Raw genomic sequence first — 21,156 nt, forward strand, 5'->3', positions numbered from 1 at the left:
CGCTCTGGGCTGGAGGAACGGTTTCCACAGCTTCTTTTGCCAGCAAATTCATCACCTCTGAGCGCAGGACGTGAGCGTCCTTGCTCTGCACTGAGGCGGGGACCACGCTGCTGAAGCGCGGGGGTCTTGGAGCGAATTGGAGTGAATATCCTCGCTTTATTATCCCCATAACCCATCTCAACACTCCGGGGGTGGCCTGCCAGGCCTCGGCTCGCGTGACGAGGGGTTAAATTAACTCGGGTGACTGGCCGCAGGGGGGCAGAACACTTACGAGTAATGAAAGAGGAAGTTTACCCTGTCAAAGTGCTGCTTGGAGAGTGATGCAAGCGGGGGCCTTGCCGACTTTAATCGCTCAAGCCTGATCGATCATACCCGTGAGTTTGCCATTTCTGCCTCCAAGTAACTGGGAGGAGAGAAACACCAGAGCGGGGGAGGCGGGGCTTAGCAACGCACACACAAATGCGAAGCTGCCCGCGTTTCGCTTTGATCCACCTGGGAGGATTAAGCTGCTCGTATAATGAAGTGCTCCGATCCTCATGTGTAACACATACCGGCAGATTAAGCACGCACGATGTGTGTAGAGGATTGCTCAAGTCTGATCGTTCAACCCGCGAGCTTGTCGTTGCTTCCTCCGAGGTAGCTGGGAGGAGAGAAACATGAGCGCGGGGAGGCGGGGGCCACCTTCCGCGAACGAACGGGGGCAGACTGCTTTTGTGGTAAAAGCGGCCCATCTGTGAGCGCAGCCCTAGTGACACACACACAAATTTGAAGCTGTCAGCAGCAGCATCTGCTCCGATCTACTTTGTAGGATAAAGCCGCTCGATGTAAAGAGGGGCACTAATCCTTTTGTGTGAGACACGGATCGAAATGCAGCGGGGAGAGCAAGTACGCAGGCTCTGTGTCAGCGTGAGATCGCTCAGACCCGGTTGCTTAGTTCCCAGGCTTCTTCATTTCTCTCTCCGAGGCTTGCTGCGAGAGGATAAACGTGAGAGTGGGGCTGTTCAGTAAAAGGCGGTCCGCGAGTAGAGAAAAGCGAGACTCATGCTCGAGTGAGCATTCTGTCTCAGTAAGCGCGTAGCTCACTGCCCTTCTGGGGCGGATCCTAGTGCAACGGGGAGAGCGAGCACGCGGGTACAGTGCCGGCATGCGATCGCTCAGACCCGGTTGCTTAGCTCCCTGACTCCCCTGTTTCTCTCTCCAAGGCTCGCTGAGAGAGGAGAAATGGGAGAGCTGGGCTGCTTTCCGTGAAGGCGGTCCGCGAGTGGAGAAGAGCGAGACTCATGCTCGAATGAGCATTTTGTCTCAGTAAGCGCATAGCTCACTGCCCTTCTGGGGCGGATCCTAGTGCAACGGGGAGAGCGAGCACGCGGGTACAGTGCCGGCATGCGATCACTCAGACCCGGTTGCTTAGCTCCCTGACTCCCCTGTTTCTCTCTCCAAGGCTCGCTGAGAGAGGAGAAACGGGAGAGCGGGGCTGCCTCCAGTGAAGGCGGTCCACGAGTGGAGAAGAATGAGACTCATGCTCGAGTGAGCATTCCGTCTCAGTGAGAGAGCAGTCTCTGCATGGGGTCTGCCCAGACAGATGACATACTCATTGCTCTTCTGCATCGTGGAAGTTTCCCTGCACGAGCCACACTCGCAGAGCGACATTTGCAGCAACGTCGCTAAAATTTGCTCTTTTAGGGCTTACCTGCTAGAAATAAGCTCTTAGAATCGCCGGATGGCGGCAGGGAAAACGGACCGGAACTGCTGCGTCGCTGTAGCGGCGGAGAAGCAGGTCAGCTGTGCTGAGAGGTCCCGATTCCAGAAGGCGTGTCAACGGCGAGCAGGCTTTCAGGATCAGCGATGAGCGTAGAGTCGTCGCTGAAGGAGAAGAAATCTGAGAATCCTGTGGCGAGCGCCCGCTTATATAGCCAAATGCTCCGCCCATTCTGGCGGGCTTCGGCGGGCTTCGTCGCCATTGGTTCGTTTTTTAAGCTCTGCACGAACCAATGGCCGTGCAGTTTCACTGCGTGAATGAAAAAAGGCTTCAGTTCAGGAGAAAAAAGGCTTTTTCCCATATGCGTCTTAAGCAAGACGCAGTACGAGTGAAGTATCGAAAGGGTAATCTTACAAAATGTTATTACAATATAAAATAATGGTTTCTATTTTAATATCCTTTAAAATATAATTTATTTCTATGATGCAAAGCTGAATTTCCATCAGCCATTACTCCAGTATAAAGTGTCACATGATCCTTACGAAATCATTCTAATATGCTGATTTATTATTAGAATTATCAATGTTGGCAACAGTTATTTATATATACAATATTTTTTTGGAAACTGCGATACTTTTTTCAGGATTCTTTGATCAACAAAAGTAAAAAAGAACAGCATTTTCTCAAAATATAAATATTTTCTAGCAATATAAATCTTTGCTATCACTTCTTAACAATTTTAACACATCCTTGCTGAATAAAAGTTGTAATTTCTTTCAAAAAAAGAAAGAATAAAAATTTACTGACTCCAAACTTTTGAACTGTAGTGTATATTGTTAGAAAATATTTCTATTTTAAATAAATGCTCTTTTTTTTAACTTTTTATTCATCAAAGAATTCTGAAAAAAAAGTATCACAGGTTCCAAAAATAATATTACGCAGCACAACAGTTTCCAGCACTGATAATAAATCAGCATATTAGAATGATTTCTGAAGGATCATGTGACACTGGAGACTGGAGTAATGATGCTGAAAATTCAGCTTTGTATCACAGGAATACATTATATTTTAATGTATCTTAAAATAGAAAAACTTTATTTTACATCATAATAATATTTCACAATATTAAATTTTTCCCTGTATTTTTGATCAAATAAATGCAGCCTTGATGAGCATAAGAAACTCCTGTAAAAAACTTTTGTCTGGTAGTGTATATGCTTTTTTTAACACTATAAGAGACTAAATTTATGCAAAGTTCATTTTAGATTTTGTTGCTAATTTAAAATGTCATTTAAATGTGAGTTTGACAAGGAGTATTTGAGATTCCGCTATGTTCCCATTCAAGTAGATAAGAATTGGTTTTGCATGCCTGAAATATTTGCTAGTAGACATTGTAAATATGGCCACCGAGTGAACTAACTAATTTTCCTTGAAAGGGATTTGGGCTATATGTAGTGACCAGAATATCACAGAAAGTCAAAGGTTGCATGTTTTTCACTCACTTCTTTTTTGCTTCAGACTGTTTGGCCTGAAGGCGATAATAAAGCCTGGAAACTGCTCTTCTTTTGACATCAACATCAACACGCAACATGACTGGCCGGTGTACGTCAATCCTGGCATTCTTTTCCTCTTGTACATCTCTGTGACTATTGTGCTGAAAATCAACAGTTACAGTCTTGGCCACACAGACAAGGTGCTTTCACATACTCATTTGTTCAATTAAAAGGATAATTCGCCCAAAAATTACAATTCTGTCATCTTTACCTTAAGTGAATCAGCAGAATGTTCACGTTGTTTTCCAACCAGTTGATGTCAAGCTTAAAAAAGGACATTCTGTCCTTCATCTGTTCACTGAATTTAATTACTTTTTTTTTAGCTGAACTGTCCTTTTAATAACTCCTTGAACAAGATGTCACACAGTAATCTCAGTTATCCACACATTACATTTGTACCCTTGTAAGCCACTGAATAACATTTGACTCATTGTTTGTGTACAGTAATGGAGTTTGGGTTAGTTGGTGATTCATATATTAACTGATGTAATGTCTTTCTGTTTGTGGAGACCGATGAGGGTGGAGCAGTTAAAGCAGTACAGGGTGAGGCTGGAGAGGAAGTGGAGCTCAGGCATTGGGAGGCAAGTAGACATAGTAATGAAGATGACACTAAGGTAAGACTTGAATCACTGTGGTTCTTCACAAACTCTGCCTATTATTCCTCCTACCTATTCTACCTAAAACACAAAACACACAACTTGTATTGACCAACTTTTACTAAAACTACCTGACAACAAAAAAATATCCTGGACGAGCCCCCAATTTGTATTAAAAACAAGTATATTTACTCAGATTTTTATTCTCAGTCAAATTGGAGTATGTTAATCAACAGTGCTGAGTACAAAAATATAACAATAATAAAATCCTAAAATAGCATGTACATCCATGTCTGTGGCAACTTTTAGTGTTCAGAATGCATGTAAATCTCAAATAATTTTTTTTAGCAGATATTTGTACAGGAATGCTTAAAATGGAATACACTGAAATGCTTTCCAGTGCTGTTTCATAGATGTAACATAAGCTTGCAGATTGGTTCAACTGTGTCAAACTAATTCCACAGCTTTTATGTAATGTGTGAAATAGGGCTGCAATGACAAAAAGTAAAAAAAAAAAAAAACAGTATTAATAATGATCATCAAATGATCTTTTAAAATAGAAAATATGTATTTGTATGAATGTAAACAAGTTTATTTATATTTTAGTATTTTATTTATATTTTATATATTTTAGTATTTGTATTATACAAAACATGTTCTAACACCAATCTACATGTCATTAAAATTGAGCACATTTGGAATACAGATCTATAGATGTACAGATCTATTCTCTTCTATCTATAGATGTATATTTTTATATGAACAGTAGCTATAATAAAATGATTGAGACATAAGGAGTAGTCACATACATTGATTCATTACAGAAGAAGTAATCTATTGATTTCAGAGTGTGACTATGTTAAAATGAAAATGAAAATTCTGTCATCATTTCTTACTTCTGTGGAACATAATAGAAGATATTTTGAACAATGTTGGCAACCAAACAGTTTTGGTTCCATACAATGTATTGTTTATCCATACAGTGGAAAACAATGGGAACCAAAACTGTTTGGTTACCAGCCTTATTCAAAATATCTTCTATTATGTTTCACAGAGGAAAAAAAGTCATTCAAGTTTGGAACTATGCCTTGGCTGGACTATCTCTATAAGAGAAGGGAATGTGTGTTTCTGCTGAATATTCTCACCTAAACACCTTGTACCTGATAACACAATGATGTGGAATGAATATTTCATTAATTAAAGGAATAAAAATCAGATTAAGTACTTATGAAAAAAGTGTCGGATGCAGTCCTTGTGTGAAACCATTGTGTCTTTTGGTTTGTTTTGTTTAGCAAACACTTCTCACCACGGGAGAGTCACCTCTGTCTGAATCACAGATGTCTAAAGAACCTGTGACCAATGGTTCAAGCCAACATGACATAGGTAGGGCAATGTACATTGTGCATTTACACTTAGAGAAGATGCCAGTTCACCTTTAATCTGTATGTATATTTCTGAGCTTGTGATGTTTGTTTGTGCAGGGCCCAGTGGAGAGGCCGCAGCCGATAATCCTCTTCGCCTGGTGGGACGAATGATCTTGCAACAAAGTTACATTTGTGCCCTCATAGCCATGATGGTAAAATAAATATTCTCTTCTATCTATAGATGTAAAGCTTTGTGCTGATTCATTGTCCGAACAATAATTTACACTTGAATAATGTGTTTTTGTTCTTGCCCCTGCAGGTGTGGAGTATAACATACCATAGTTGGCTGACGTTTGTGCTGCTGCTGTGGTCATGCTTGATCTGGATGCTGCGGGCACGTCAACGCTTTGCCACTCTTTGCTCTCCCTTCATTCTGTTGTATGGTTTCACTCTTTGCTGTCTGCAGTATGTGTGGGCCATGGACCTAGAAACGGAACTGCCCCAGCACATTGGAACCATGAGCCTGCGCCAGCTGGGTTTGGACCGAGCACAGTACCCCTGTTTGCGTTTAGGAGCCATGGTGAGGACAGTGAAGCTCTGGCAAATGTATTTTTTTTTGTATGACTGCCATTATCGTGTAATACTAGTTGGATAATAATCAAGTTTCTATTTAAAAAGAAAACATTCTGGGTTAAATAGAAGTTTGCTCAAATAAGCACTTACAGCTCAATGTTGATTACCAGGAAAATGAATTTTGTCTTGACCTTCCTTTTCTTTGAATAAAAAGAAAAAGGAGGAACTTACAGTGGAAGTGAAGGGGGCTTGTATGTGAACAATAAGGTTCTCACTGGTTCAATAGTATAGCCACAAGGCATAAACAATGCAAGTTGTATACAATCATGTCCATAACAAAATTATATCTAAAACTCTAAAATGACTGTAAAATTACAGAGAAATGGATGACATAGACCAGACTCAAACTCACATCTACCACATTAATTCTCTGGCATATGTGCCAGCCATAAAGCCATGACATTTATTTTAAGCATATACTATTCACTTCAGATTCATTCAAAGTTAAGGAAACAAAATCATTAATTACTGTTTATTTAATCATAATTTTTAGAGAAGGGTTACAGTGAGACACTTACAATGGAAGTGAATGGGCCCAATATGTAAAATTATATACAATTCTCACTGGTTCAGTTGGATAGCCACAAGATATAAACAAATGTGTTCAACATAATTAGTGTTAAAAATTGCTCAGTCTTTTCTGTGTAAAGTTGTATACAATTTTACAGTAGATTTGTATACAACTAAAAAAAACTAAAATGACTGTAAAACTGATGAGAACAACTTTATATCTCAAATTAAATGCAACCTTTAACAGATTAATTGTTGTGATATTATAAAATCATAAGCTTCACGTTTCTGCATTTCAATTTTATATCCTCCATAAACCGGCCCCATTCCTTTCCACTGTAAGTGCCTCACACTTTTTCTTTTTTGTCTTTTTCATTTAAGAAAACAAGGGAGAAGTATTTTTTTGGGGTATAATCAACATTACGCCACAAATGCTGTCAAGTTTGACTTTTGAACCAAAAATGTTCCTTTAATGCAGTGTTTCCCAACACTGTTCCTGGAGGCACACCAACAGTACATATTTTCAAAAGCTTCTTACTCAAACACACCTGATTCAGCTCATCAGCTTGTGGAGACTTCAAGTCCTGAAATGGATGTGTTAGAAAAGGTAGAATATGTATTGTTGGTGTGCCTGCATGAGTTTGGACGCACTGCTTTTAGTTTAGAATGCACAACGTTTCTGTATAAAATTACAATTCTAAATGGCGTTATGTATTGGGATATAGATGGCTGCAATAAACATTGAAGTTAGTCAGAAATGTAGATGGGAAAACTTGTTCTCACTTGCTACATCTTTACACAATCCAACCACACGTAAACCACATGATCAGTCATAATTCTCATGATGTTTCATAATACACTGTGAGCAAAGTGTAAATATTGCTTCACTCTTTTTCTCTTTATTCTCAGCTGCTGTTCACGTTGACATTTTGGCTTTTGCTGAGACAGTCTGTAAAGGACATGTTCAGCAGGAAGAAGAGAATAACTGCACCATTGCAGGAGGTCACCACTGGAGGTGAGCGAGAACATCAGGAGAGACAATTTTGTTTGGTTTTGTGCCATTTTTTTGATAGATCAAATTTAGAGAGAACAGGAAGTGATGTTGGGCCCGGGGACCAGAGTCAAACTCACATCTACTTCATGAAAACCCTGCCATTTATCTGGAACAAGAGAAAAACATTTCTGATTCATTCAGGACATTCGGGAAATTAAAGCATTAATCACTGTCTGTTAATAATCATTATTAAAACATTCGTAATTCCCCCTCTGCTCCACCTCATCTATTCTTCCTGTTTCTTGGTTTTCTTGGCAAACACACACACTGCCACCAACAGCCAATTTAGTTTTAATTTTCTTTTTGTTTTCGTTTTGAAAAACCTGTAGACTTTTGCTGTTTACCTGATGATAAGTGTTTGCTAAACTTTCTGTAATTTATTAGTCGATATGTAATACAGCATGTGGTAGTGTATATGAAAAAAAAACTTTTTAGTCTTTCTACTTCAAAATTTTGTTTAATTCATGGTGAAAATTTTAAATCCTACAACATTTTTATTTTTTATTTATTTTTTCAGTGAATTAAAATTCATTTCAAAGGCATTTGCTTAAAGGACTAGTTTACACAAAAATGAAAATTATGTCCTCATTTATTCATGCTTATATCAATCCAAACCTGTATGAAAATCAAAATGTATAGAAATCAAAAAGAGACAATTTGTAGATAGTTAAAAAAAGAGAGACTGAGACAGTTGAGCAGTTAAGACAAAAAAGCACCACTTAAGTACTATAAAATCAGGGTTTTATATACAAAGTCATAAAAGTGGTTTTGAGTGGTTAAACTCTTCTTACTTTGTCTTATTTTATTTTTGGGTTTCTCATTTAACCAGATAGTGTAGTTTAAGAGTGTTTTTTCTCTCTTTCTCTTTCAGAGAGCACAGGTCGAAATGAGTCGATTTTGAAGGTGTTTGGTGGGCTGGTGATGAGTCTGTATGCTAAGTACTGGATCTACGTGTGTGGAGGCATGTTCATCATGGTCAGCTTTGCAGGAAAGCTTGTAGCCTACAAGATCGTCTACATGCTGCTATTTCTGCTCTGCCTGTGCCTATATCAGGTACACTTTTACCAGCCCACATGCAGTATGAGATATAATATTATTCTCTAAATTTAATCATAAAACTGAGCAAAAAAAAAAACTCTCTGTCCTTAGGTGTACTATTCTCTCTGGAGGAGGTTGCTGAAGGCCTTCTGGTGGATGGTGGTGGCCTACACCATGGTGGTGCTCATTGCTATTTACACCTTTCAGTTTGAGGACTTTCCAGGCTATTGGGGAAACTTCACTGGATTCACAGAACAACAGTATGTCCCCTGGTTTAGTGTTTACTATTTGTAAGTGTTTCAGAGGATATATGAAAAGAAGGACCTTGATGCCATTCCAAACCCATGTTCATTTATGTATTTGTGGAACACAAAAGGAGAAGTTTATTTAAATGTTCCTGCTGCTCTTTTCAACACAATTAAAGTAAATGAGTGTGGGACCTTTAAGCTTCAGAAGAGCTGGAAAAAAGACTGTAATCACACATACAAATTCTGCATAGTGTCTTGTTTTGTGTTCTGTGGAAAGTCTTATGGGTTTGGAATGTTATATGGGTGAGTAAGTGATGTTGGAATTTTAATTTTTAGGTACATGTGATAATTGCATATGGTTCTCCATCTTTAGGTTGACTGACATGGGACTGGAGACGTTTAAACTATCTGAGCTCTTCACCAGTATTGTGATCCCAGGCTTCTTCCTGTTGGCCTGTATTCTACAGCTTCACTACTTCCATAAACCCTTTATGAAGATCACAGATCTGGAGAATGTCACGCCCATCCACAGGCATGAGCACTACCTCTGAACAAATGCATTAATATATTCTAGACTAATTTTAATTTACCAAAATAAAATGCATTTTAGAATCATTTAAAAGACATTAATTATTTTGAACTGTAAAAGTTAGCATATGTAGTTTTTAATACTATAAATTCTGAATACTATTTAGAATTATTTGTTCAGATTTTCATCATAACTGTTTCATTATCTTTTGGGACATGTCTAAAAACAAAAAAACAAAAAAACAGTAGGGCTGCCCTCGACTAAAGATTTTTCTGGCCGACTAGTAGTCGTTCATTTTAAGCATTAGTCGACTATTAGGTCGACTAATAGTTTATTAGTCTATTAATAAACCATATAAATCATAATAATGAGCCTTTAATTGCCTATATAGCCTAATAAGTGCTCAAGCTTGCCACAGCGCTCCGGCAGATATAATAATTATGAATGTGTCAGGGAAAAACAGCAAGTAGACTACATTAACGTTTAAATAATTTATTGATATACTAGTGCTTTTCTTTGTTTTCGACTTAAGAGATGAAGTCAGCAACACTGACTCGTCATCTCCACAGTAGTGATGCGCCTTTATGCATGTTTCATACGGATTACATAATCTGAGAATATTTGTTTTCTATTTGAATTATTTAATTTAGAAGTAGACATTTCACTCACTATAGATATATTTTTCATGTCTGAGTTTCGAAGTGATGTGCTCAGGTTCACAGAGACCGAGACGGCAGAAAGCGCATCCTGTTTGCTTTCATTATTTTACAAAAGCACAACGTTTCATTGTTAATGTGAGTGCACACAAATAAACATAGAGTCTTCGATAGATTCGAAAGATGTATTACTTTTATCTGTATGACCAAAAATGATGGAGTATTTTAAGAGTAAGTGACCGCACAGGCGCCTCCATCTGTCCTGCAGTGAGTGCGCTACTGTTCAGTTTCCACACTCCATACAGACACTTCAATAGTGCACATTTCTCTAGGATAACATTAGATTGAGCGCTTGAGCGCCCTTGCTACTTACTGCGGCTAATAAAATTTTGGTCGACCAAGCCTCTTCTTGTCGACTAATGGTTAGTCGACTAGTCGACTGCAGCTCTAATATATACATATATAAAGAAACATTTTATACTTTTATATCTAAATTATTTTATATTGTATTACGGTATATAACATTTAATATTTCAAGTGTCTATCGTTTAGTTTCTTAGAAAAAAAAAATCATGTAGTAATGCAGAAATTATTCACTTCAACTTAAACATCTACCAGTTTGATTAAAAATGAGTCAAAAGTGAAACTGTTTTTAAAACTAGTTTCAGTGACATTACTGCCCTGTAGTTGGTCATAAACTGCAGGAAAATTGCTCATGTTATTCTGAACACTGTAGTCTCGCTCTTTCTCCTCCGCTCTCGCTCCTCTCTTCTCTAATTTCCCTCGATTGACAGAAAAGAACCGCAGATAGAAGCTGCTCGGGCCGGTCAATAGCTATTCGAGCTGACGGAAACTTGATCTGATGGTCACATATCTCTCTCTCTCTCTCTCTCTCTCTATCTTGTTATAGCTCTCTCTCGCTCTGGTTTTCTTTGTGTGTTTGGTCAGAGAGGTAGATTAACAGACATTTTATGCCGAGTTGAAGCAGAGCCGGGCAGTTATCAGTGCCAGCCGCGCGGCTCCAGCCTGCTGTCCCCAAAATAAATAAAGAAAGAGTTGGCTTACTGCGAGATCATTAGCTCACTGCAAATGGATTTCTCTGGAAGCCAATGGAGTCGCTTTGAGGAGAAACACCTACTCAAATGTTCTCCTATTGATCCGGCCTCTTAAGCACTCATCTTCGCCTCACAACTCGCGTTACTGATGGGCTGTTTGGGATCGCGGCTATTTATAGCGACGTCTGAATGATTTGGATGCGTGTCGGCCGGTTTTCATCCGGCCCGTTCAGATGCCCTGAGCTACAGCACTTAGGAGTGACACCAGATGGATGGCAGTCGATTTGTTTCTTCCGAGCCGCGTGTTTTTCACCCGCCGTGTTTAATTATGTCGCTTGCCACACGGGGAAAAACAGCAAGTAGACTACATTAACGTTTAAATAATTTATTGATATACTAGTGCTTTTCTTTGTTTTCGACTTAAGAGATGAAGTCAGCAACACTGACTCGTCATCTCCACAGTAGTGATGCGCCTTTATGCATGTTTCATACGGATTACATAATCTGAGAATATTTGTTTTCTATTTGAATTATTTAATTTAGAAGTAGACATTTCACTCACTATAGATATATTTTTCATGTCTGAGTTTCGAAGTGATGTGCTCAGGTTCACAGAGACCGAGACGGCAGAAAGCGCATCCTGTTTGCTTTCATTATTTTACAAAAGCACAACGTTTCATTGTTAATGTGAGTGCACACAAATAAACATAGAGTCTTCGATAGATTCGAAAGATGTATTACTTTTATCTGTATGACCAAAAATGATGGAGTATTTTAAGAGTAAGTGACCGCACAGGCGCCTCCATCTGTCCTGCAGTGAGTGCGCTACTGTTCAGTTTCCACACTCCATACAGACACTTCAATAGTGCACATTTCTCTAGGATAACATTAGATTGAGCGCCCATGCAAATTTGCTACTTACTGCGGCTAATAAAATTTTGGTCGACCAAGCCTCTTCTTGTCGACTAATGGTTAGTCGACTGTTAGGGGGCAGCCCTAAAAAACAGAAACAGAACATTCAGAGCTAATACAAACTTATCAAAGCTGCAGTACTGTAATGGAGCACACATTTTCAGTTTTATAAGTCAGATGTTTAAATAAATCTACTTTTGTCCAGTGCTTTTTTCATATAGACACGCACATTTATTGGAGCGTTGTCCTCGATTTCTGACCGTGTTAATTAAACATATTATTAATATTCACTTGCCTTTAACAGATTAATCATAATTAAATATTTTAAGTGACTGACATCCCTAGATTACACTTTATTTTAAGGTGTCCTTGTTACATTGTAATTAAACATTTAAGCACTGAGTAATATTAATTAACTCCATTATTACCTGATTTTAAAAAAAAGAAGAAGAAAAAGAAATCCACTATTATCTGCAAATGTACCTGTTATTCAACTGCAACAGCATCAACAAAACATATCACAACTTAAGTTTTATTGCTTTATTTGGGATTGTATTTTTTATTTTTAATACAACAAATGCATATAAATTCATTAATTTTATTATTATTAGTATTATTAAAAATGCATTATTATTATTTAATATTTTATTTCCAAATTGCAAATTCCTTTCTATTTTGTCATTTTAGCTAACTGTAACTATTAAATTAATATATTTTAGGTTTGTGTAATTGATGTGTAAATCTTAAAAACAGGCTGAAATCTTTTTGAGTGTACTATACATTTTTTATTTTAGATGCATCCTTTAAATAAGTCAAATGTGTAATTGCATGTTATAATGTAAAATTTGGTATATTGTTAGTGTTGCATTATTTTTTGTTGCATTATTGTTAGTGATGCATTATTTCCCCTTGTATTCTTTCTATTCCACATGCAAAAATAAAATAGCAGAACAAGGCTTTAGAAATATTTCAGAAATTAATATCTAAACATTTTTAAGTCAATTTTAATTTTGAGGTTTAAACCATTAAACACAGTGTTTAGGTTGGGTTAGTTGCATTTAACTATCCATAATAGACTGAAAGTGCTATAGTGTACATGTAATGTGTAACAAGAACACTGTGTAGCCCAGCCCTATTATTTAAAATATTAATAATGCTGACTATAATTATTAAATGTATAATTTTGATGTAAAAATGTCTTTTGCAGTAAAAAAAATAAATAAAAAATCTGATGCAGATTCCCAGGGTATTTTTTTTATTTCTCCATTTAACCAGTTGCATTCTGTGAGAAATATTTGAGAATATTTGAGACATTGAAGAGATACGACTTGTGGGTTTTTAATTTTTTTATTACAGTGCTGTTGTTGATCTCCCCACAGGAAGAGAGGTATAGAGAATCCAGATTTGGTTCGGCCCACAGAGGAAGTAAGATTTGAGGAGGAAGATCTCATTACAGAGCAGGGTGATGATCCATCAGAGGTCGACGGTGAGAGTAATAAATGCTGCTTCTGTGCTGGTGAAACTCAATAAAAGGAATTCTAAACTTAATATTGGCCAATACTCATATGGTTGCCAACATACACCCCTAATTTTAGTGTGCATTCTATTTTCAGAGGTGATACCCAGCAAGTGGGGACTGGTGATGGACAGAGTAATGGTTCTGTCTAGGAAGTTCTCTGACACCTTAACCCATGTCCAGAGTTTCATTTGGAGAGTATTAGAGCTGCACATCGTCAAAATTGTGGCTTATTTTGTCGTCTGGGTGGCGCTATTGGAGGTCTGCACACTCTTATATTTAGGCCATTTCATTGTGTCGGTTTCATAACCTGCAGTTATTTATGTAGTTTCTCAGCACACCAGAGAAACAGCCATCTGCTTCCGCCTATCTTGTTATGAGGTGATAATATGTCAGTGTTTCACACTTCACTTGCCTTGTATTTACTTTCTTGTTTTCCCCCTTCATTCATAGCCATCTGCAATGAACTTGGTCCTGGTGGTGCTGTGGAGTTTTGCCATGCCTTACGGCCGTTTCAGAGCAATGGCCTCCTGTCTCTCCACCATCTGGGTTTGTGTCATCATCGTCTGCAAGATGCTGTACCAGCTCAGTGTCGTCAACACTGCAGAGTACTCCAACAACTGCACCGTGGTAAGACAGGACACCTTAACACACATGCTTACAAACACACTTTATGCATTGCTAGCTGTAAAGTGTTTTCTAAGGTAAGCATCACTATTACTATGGCTTCTGTCATTTGAACAAATACTGAACTATTTAACATCACATTTTTGCATCTGCTACAGTATAATAAAGAAATAATTATAAAAAAAATTTAATTAAAGGAATTAGCAAATATTTTGTCAGATTGAAAGAAAAAAAAACAACCACACTAAAAACGTTAGCACATATTTTTTTTAATTGTTGTTTCCATTTTATTTATTGATTTATTTTTAAGTAAAATTAGGATTCAAAACATTTTGATAACTTATTTATTGAGGGGAGGTGTGTTGTTAATTTTCAGCTAGAATCAGACATTTTATATCCATATATATATATTTCAATCATGACAACTTTCGGAAGATTTTAGCATGGTGATGGATATGACAATGTTAATGTATTTGGTCTACACTCTTAAAAATAAAGGTGCTTCACGATGCCATAGAAGAACCTTTTTTTTGCCATACAGGACTACATATGGGACTACTCAGAACAGCATTTTATTATGACTTTTGCATGAGAAAGCACTCCCATTTACTTAATAAAATGTAAAAATCTAGTTTATACTTACCTAAGTACTTTTAAACACATTCATGCAGCAAGTACACACTTCCTCCCACACGTGTACCAAGATTAATAACAGCAACACCGTCTCGCTCAAGATTTGTGTGATAGTTACGTCTCGGCACCCTGCTGGTCTCATAAATTTAGCACTAATTAAACAAATACCCTCAAGCATGGATGAAGTTGATGTGTTTAGTCTTGCGTTTTATCTGTGTTTGGGGAAAAAAGTGAATTGTTATTCTCAGGTGATTTACAAACGCTACGGCTATTCCTCAGGCTTTCTGTTAAAAAGGCTTGTGTTTATCGCCATATAAATGGCCAAACTTTCCTCTTCTGAGTAATTACTCTATTCTGCTGACAGGATTGTGCCTTGCAGCCTAAAAGATGTCTAGCAGACTTGAAATGTTCTTTGTGTTTCTTGCCAGTTTGTTTCTTTCCATTCAGTAATTGTGAAGTGTCCTAAACAGATTGAACATGATGTAGCAACAAGATATTTTGTTGGTACCGTTCACTTTCAGTGAGGACAGAAAAATAATGTAATGTTGGAAACTTGCTGGTTTAGGCCACATTGTTTACTCCTTTTCTCTCTGTATTGTAGCCAATGGTCAATGAAACCAGTCTAGAACTGGATGAAGTGCTGAACTCCACCCTGTATAAAGCACCTGTGGACCCAGCCAACTGGTTTGGTGTTAGGAAAGATGCTACTATACTTGGTTACACCAAGGTGAGATTCTGTTTTACCTTTCACACAAACAAAAGTGAAAATACTTACTCTATTTGACCTGGAAATATCTCCACATTTTTGGCTTTTTGTAGTATTTTTATAGTGTGTTATTTTTAAAATCATTGTACATTTTTATAAGTATGCTCAAGTCTAAAATGTCACTTTTTTTGTAAGTGAAATCTCAATCTCTAAATGACAGTTACAGTTTTAGTAAGTTGCACACTAGGTCTGTGCTCTGTTCCATTAGGATCATCTGCTGGTCCTGATGCTGCTGGTGTTTGAGGCAACAGTGTACCGGCACCAGATTCATCACTACAGACAACAGCAGCGCTCACCTCCCCCAATTCCAGTCATCTTTCCCCAGGCCACCCGTGACACGCTGGACAAGGGTCTCCTTCCCTGCATCAAATACCTGCTCAACTACAGCTTCTACAAGTTTGGCCTTGAAGTATGACATCCACCTATACTAAAAACATCATAAATGCATGCTATTGGATATGTATCAGAGTATGTGAGCGGAGCGTCTTTTTTTTTTTTTTCAAGTCGGAGCGTCGTGGTCTTCACTCACTCCAAGAGCGCTCAATTCATAAAATTCATGCCAACTGCCCGTAAAATAACTGCATATTTAGCAAGATTTCACATGTTAAACATAGCCTATTTAGCTAGCTTGATAGAGATGGATCACTCAAATCAGAAAGAATGTGAAGACTAGGATGACGGCAATGGACATGAGCGGGAAGTTATAGTTCTCAAGGAATTTGTTTGTTCCATATAGATACTGAATATTTTCAGGTGAAAGCATGATTTAAACAGGTACACCTCACACGCAATCACTCTCTCAATAATGCATTCAAACAAATGTAATGTTACAGTGCTACTTCATCTGTATCCGATTTCGAATGAGCAGAAATCTGTAAGAAATGCAGTGATATGTAGATAAAATAACTGACGAAAACGTACTGTTATTTTCATCACAAACTAAATTTGCACTGCAAAAAGCAGCAATTATACCTTTTAATGCTGACAACCATGTTTTTAGCTTGTCATGTGGTAGGAAAAAGTTTGCACACTAGTGTTCCAATAAGCCACTTTGTTTTTTTCTTTTAATATACGTTATGAACAGAACTGCAATATTTCAAACATACTGAGATACTTTAGATGTTTAGATCAAAGCACAAATATTAAATCTAATTTTAACTTGTGCATCACTTTCACCTCTAGATCTGCTTTCTCATGACTGTGAATGTTATTGGCCAGCGTATGAACTTCCTGGTTATTATCCACGGCTGTTGGTTGGTGGCCATCATGGTGCAGCGGCGCAGAGCAGCCATTGCCAAGATCTGGTCAAAGTACTGCCTGTTTCTGGTGGTCTTCATGATATACCAGTATGTTCTGTGTGTGGGCATCCCTCCTGCCCTCTGTATAGGTGAGTCTACCACTCTATTCAAAACAAATGTGATGCCACTTAACGTATCACTTTAACAGCAATAATTTTTGTCTCAAATTAAAGGAATATAGAGGCTGCACAGCCTTGTTTTGTTTTGGACATTCATACAAGATGGGTTCTTGGATTTTAAAAAAAGTTCAGCATCTGGCAATGAAATGGAACAGAACACAAGACTCTTGAGACACATTTTTAAAAGCCAAGCTGGTGCTGTTGGGCTGCTGGTCTCTCAACCTGTCCTGCTTATTGAGTGTCCAAAACCCCTCTTATAATTAATAATTACGAATTACACAACTACTAAACATTTATTAAACCTTACTCGGATACATACACTCACGTTAAGTGACGTACTATATAGCAAATCTCAACTGCTTGATTGTTATATGGTAGCAAAATATCAAATTAATTTTTTTTCCCCCACAGCATGTACCATACGTTATACTGACATAGGATAATTTATTCTCTTTTTTTAAAGATTTATTTTTGGTGTTTTTGCCTTTAGTATGTTAGGACAGTATATATGTAGTCAGGAAGCAAAGTGGGAGAGAGAGATTATGACGGGATTGTAAAAGGTCAACGAGCCAGGACTCAAACTCAGGACACCCAAAATGCAACAACGCTATATGTCGGCTATATGTCTGCCCACAAGGCTATTTCACCCTGCTAAATGTGACAATAAGGCATTAAAGGGTTAGTTCACCCCAAAAGGAAAATTCTGTCATTAATTGCTCACCCTCATGTTGTTCAAAACCCGTAAGACCTTCGTTCATTTTCGGAACCCAAATTAAAATATTTTTGATGGAATCTGAAAACTCTCTGACCCTCCATAGACAGCAACGCAACTGAAATGTTCCCAGACAGTAACGTAGCAAGGACATCGGTAAAATAGTCCATGTGACATCAGTGGTTCAAACTTCAATTTTGCGAGGCTATGAGAATACTTTTTGTGCGCAAAGAAAACAAAAATAACATAATTTATTTAACAATTCTTCTCCCCCGCGTTATGTCTTCTGCCATTTTGAAGAGAACCCAAGAACGTAATAGGCGTTGTTTACGTTAGGGGGGAAAACGCGCGCATGAACGTAATCAGCGTTGTTTACACGTAGGGTAAAGTGTGCATATGCGTTGTGATACTCTCTAAAATGGAGGATGACTGTAACTCGGGGGAGAAGAATTGTTGAATAAAGTCATTTTTGTTTTTTTTGCACACAAAAAGTATTCTCGTAGCTTTGCAAAATTGAAGTTGAGCCACTGATGTCACATGGACTGTTTTACCGATGTCCTTGCTACGTTTCTGTCTGGGAACATTTCAGTTGCGTTGCTGTCTATGGAGGGTCAGAGAGCTCTCAGATTCCATCAAAAATATCTTAATTTGTGTTCTGAAGATGAACGAAGGTCTTACGGGATTGGAACGACATCAGGGTGAGCAATTAATGATATTTAATTACAAACAATTTTCATTTTGGGGTTAACTATCCCTTTAAGATATTGTAAACATTAACATGATGTATGTGTGTAAAGCTTTGAAACAATGTGTTGTGAAAAGCGCTATACAAATAAATTTGACAATTTGACCTAAAACGAGTATAAGTCAGCTCGGCTGCCGATTACCACAGATTAATTACAAGAACATATCTTGTGTGTCTTTGCTGCTTAGTATTAGTACAAATTTTCTTGGTAAGTAACCTGACCTGTCTCACATGGCTATAGATTACCCTTGGAGATGGAGAACCTCTGTAACTATCCATTCAGCTCTGGTTAAATGGATCTACTTACCTGACTTCTACACCATCCCCAACTCTAGGAACCTCATATGTAAGTGATACCTTCAACTGAACAGCAATGTAATTACTCACCAGTTATCCTACCTATAGTGGCTTCAAAACATATATTAAGCCACATAAAAAAATGTATGACTGTTGTTACATTAGACTGTACAATATCAAACCAAATGGCATCTGCAAACAAATTCTAAACTTCTTCTAAGAACAATGACTTTTCAGTCAACTATCAAGGTTATTAGTCTTATCTAATACAGTGACTTAAATTCAATTTTAGGTGGGGCTTAAGTATATCATTATATTTAACATAAAAGTGGGCACATATTTGACTGTGTCAGCCGTTTACAACTATTTTAGTTGTACAATATGTGATGCTGCTTAAAGGGGTCATGACACGATTTCATGTTTTCCTTTCTCTTTGGAGTGTTACAAGCTGTTCGTGCATAGATTAGATCCGTAAAGTCGCAAAGATTAAAGTCTCAAACCCAAAGAGATATTCTTTCTAAAAGATTAGACTCAACCACGCCTTCCAAAAACGCCTCATTCAAACACCACAAATTTACGCACTGTGTTGGAAGATTTGCATAACACCGCCCAAATGTATACACAAAGAAAGAAGGCACTGTAGTATTGTTACCACCACCGCCATGTCATGGAGATGCTGTGTGTTTCCAAATATGGTAAAGGGGCGTAACATTTCCGTCATATGCTTGAGGTATTTGGCCAATCACAACGCACTGGATAGTTGGCCAATCAGAGCACACCGCGCATTTCCAAACTATGAGCTTTGTAAAAATCAACTCGTTTCAGAAAGGCGGGGCAGCGAGGAGCAACGATAATGTACGGTATGTAGAAAATAATGTTTTTTTTAACCTTATACCGCATAAACATTGCATTACACCAAATACACAAAATAATGTTATTTTTAGCATCGTCATATGACCCCTTTAATGTTGCAGAATGGTAATTTTTATCATATTGTTTCAGTGTATTGTCAGAATCATAAACACACTGGTTTGTAGTGCAAATAGTTGGACTGTTTCTCACTGCACTGCTATTCGTCTAGTTATTTAATTTTAATGGCTTATGGATTCTGTGTTGAAAAATAAGGTGGATATAGTGAAATTTGAGGCCCCTCCAAAATACATAAAATGTTTGCAAAATGTTCTGTTGCAGCGGACTTCCTTCTGCTGATGTGTGCCTCCCAGCAGTGGGCTGTGTTTGAAAATGAGAAAAAGGAAGAATGGATGGTCATGGGAGGTGAGAACAAAGACAACCCTGACCCCATGGAGGATATGCCCTTCAACCCAGCCCCAAACTTCATCAATTGCAGGTAACACATTGTGTGTACTTCAGTGAAGAATGAGAAATAAAAACAGATTTACTTGGTACGGATCTATTGCAAAAGGAGCTTTAAAGGAATACAAATTTGGAAAATGTACTCATCCTCAGGCCATCTTAGATGTAGATTAGTTTGTTTCATCATCGGAACAGATTGGAGAAATATAGCAATACAGTATAGCACTTACTCACTATTGGATCCTCTGCAGTGAATGGGTGCCGTCAGAAAGAACGTCCAAAAAGCTGATAAAAGCATCCCAATAATCCACAAGTAATCCACACCACTCCAGTCCATCAATTAACATCTTGTGAAGTGAAAAGCTGTGTGTTTTTAAGAAAGAAATCCATCAAGGTGTTTTAACTTGAAACCGTTGCTTCTTGCTAAAATCCATAATAACACTTCCTTCAGTGACAAATTCCATCTCCTGTTTCTCTTACAAGAAAATCCAATGACACACTGCTTTTGTTTAGAACTGTTTTACACCGTTTTCATTCGTAAACGGTGCTTGATCTGTGCATATTTCTCTCCTCATTCAGACAAGGCTACTTTTTTTCCTCTGAGAAAAGTAATGTTATAGATAGAGGACTTGTATTTTAACCAGAAGCAATGGTTTGACGTTAAACACATCTTAATGGCTTTATTACAAGCACACAGCTTTTCACTTCAAAAGACGTTAATTGATGGACTGGAGTCGAATTGTGATGTTTTTATCAGCTGTTTGGACTCTCATTCTGACGGCACCCATTCACTGACATGATGCTACATTTCTCCAAATCTTTTTCAATGAAGATATAATTCTTCTACAACTTGGATGGCCTGTGGGTGAGTAAATTTAGACCAGTGTTTCCCAACCGGGGTGCCGTCTGTCGAGAGCAGGGGTGTAAATTGCTAAAATGTTCAAAAAAGCAGCTATTATATAATATCCATTTCTGATGTCGCCAATAATTAGAGATGCACTGAAATTCCGGCTGCCGAAAATTAGTTCACCACTCAGGATTCACTTTCACGTGGTGTGACGCTCTGCGTATTATCCCGCTCTATGCCTGTGTGTTCTCCGCTCAGTCGCTCACGGCCCATGTGAGTGCTCCACTCATATACCGTATATTCATGCTCATCGGAACAGCAAAGTCCACTCAAAGATCAAGCTGACAGGAAACATCTATGTAGTACTGTATTGTTTCTGTCTGCAATAGCCCTACTGTGTTGTAACATGGTGTGGTATATGGGCATCTCTAGTAA

General features: G+C 38.0%; 1 protein-coding gene across 1 annotated transcript in view; it reads left to right on the forward strand.

Moving 5' to 3' along the window:
* The window catches only part of LOC107561425 (piezo-type mechanosensitive ion channel component 1-like), a 54,031-nt gene that overhangs the window by 11,655 nt on the left and 21,220 nt on the right, over window positions 1–21,156 (forward strand). Inside the window, exons 5-21 of the mRNA XM_016245868.1 lie at window positions 3,218–3,392; window positions 3,762–3,866; window positions 5,141–5,231; window positions 5,330–5,424; window positions 5,532–5,792; window positions 7,265–7,370; window positions 8,281–8,462; window positions 8,559–8,707; window positions 9,069–9,227; window positions 13,227–13,333; window positions 13,461–13,624; window positions 13,817–13,993; window positions 15,225–15,350; window positions 15,598–15,798; window positions 16,572–16,776; window positions 18,505–18,609; window positions 19,752–19,908. Of these exons, the coding sequence (XP_016101354.1) occupies window positions 3,218–3,392; window positions 3,762–3,866; window positions 5,141–5,231; window positions 5,330–5,424; window positions 5,532–5,792; window positions 7,265–7,370; window positions 8,281–8,462; window positions 8,559–8,707; window positions 9,069–9,227; window positions 13,227–13,333; window positions 13,461–13,624; window positions 13,817–13,993; window positions 15,225–15,350; window positions 15,598–15,798; window positions 16,572–16,776; window positions 18,505–18,609; window positions 19,752–19,908 (2,565 nt within the window). The remainder of the gene's footprint in view (window positions 1–3,217; window positions 3,393–3,761; window positions 3,867–5,140; window positions 5,232–5,329; window positions 5,425–5,531; window positions 5,793–7,264; window positions 7,371–8,280; window positions 8,463–8,558; window positions 8,708–9,068; window positions 9,228–13,226; window positions 13,334–13,460; window positions 13,625–13,816; window positions 13,994–15,224; window positions 15,351–15,597; window positions 15,799–16,571; window positions 16,777–18,504; window positions 18,610–19,751; window positions 19,909–21,156) is intronic.

Source organism: Sinocyclocheilus grahami, unplaced genomic scaffold (genome assembly GCF_001515645.1).
Source record: "Sinocyclocheilus grahami isolate Dianchi unplaced genomic scaffold, SAMN03320097.WGS_v1.1 scaffold772.1, whole genome shotgun sequence".
Lineage (NCBI taxonomy): Eukaryota > Metazoa > Chordata > Actinopteri > Cypriniformes > Cyprinidae > Sinocyclocheilus > Sinocyclocheilus grahami.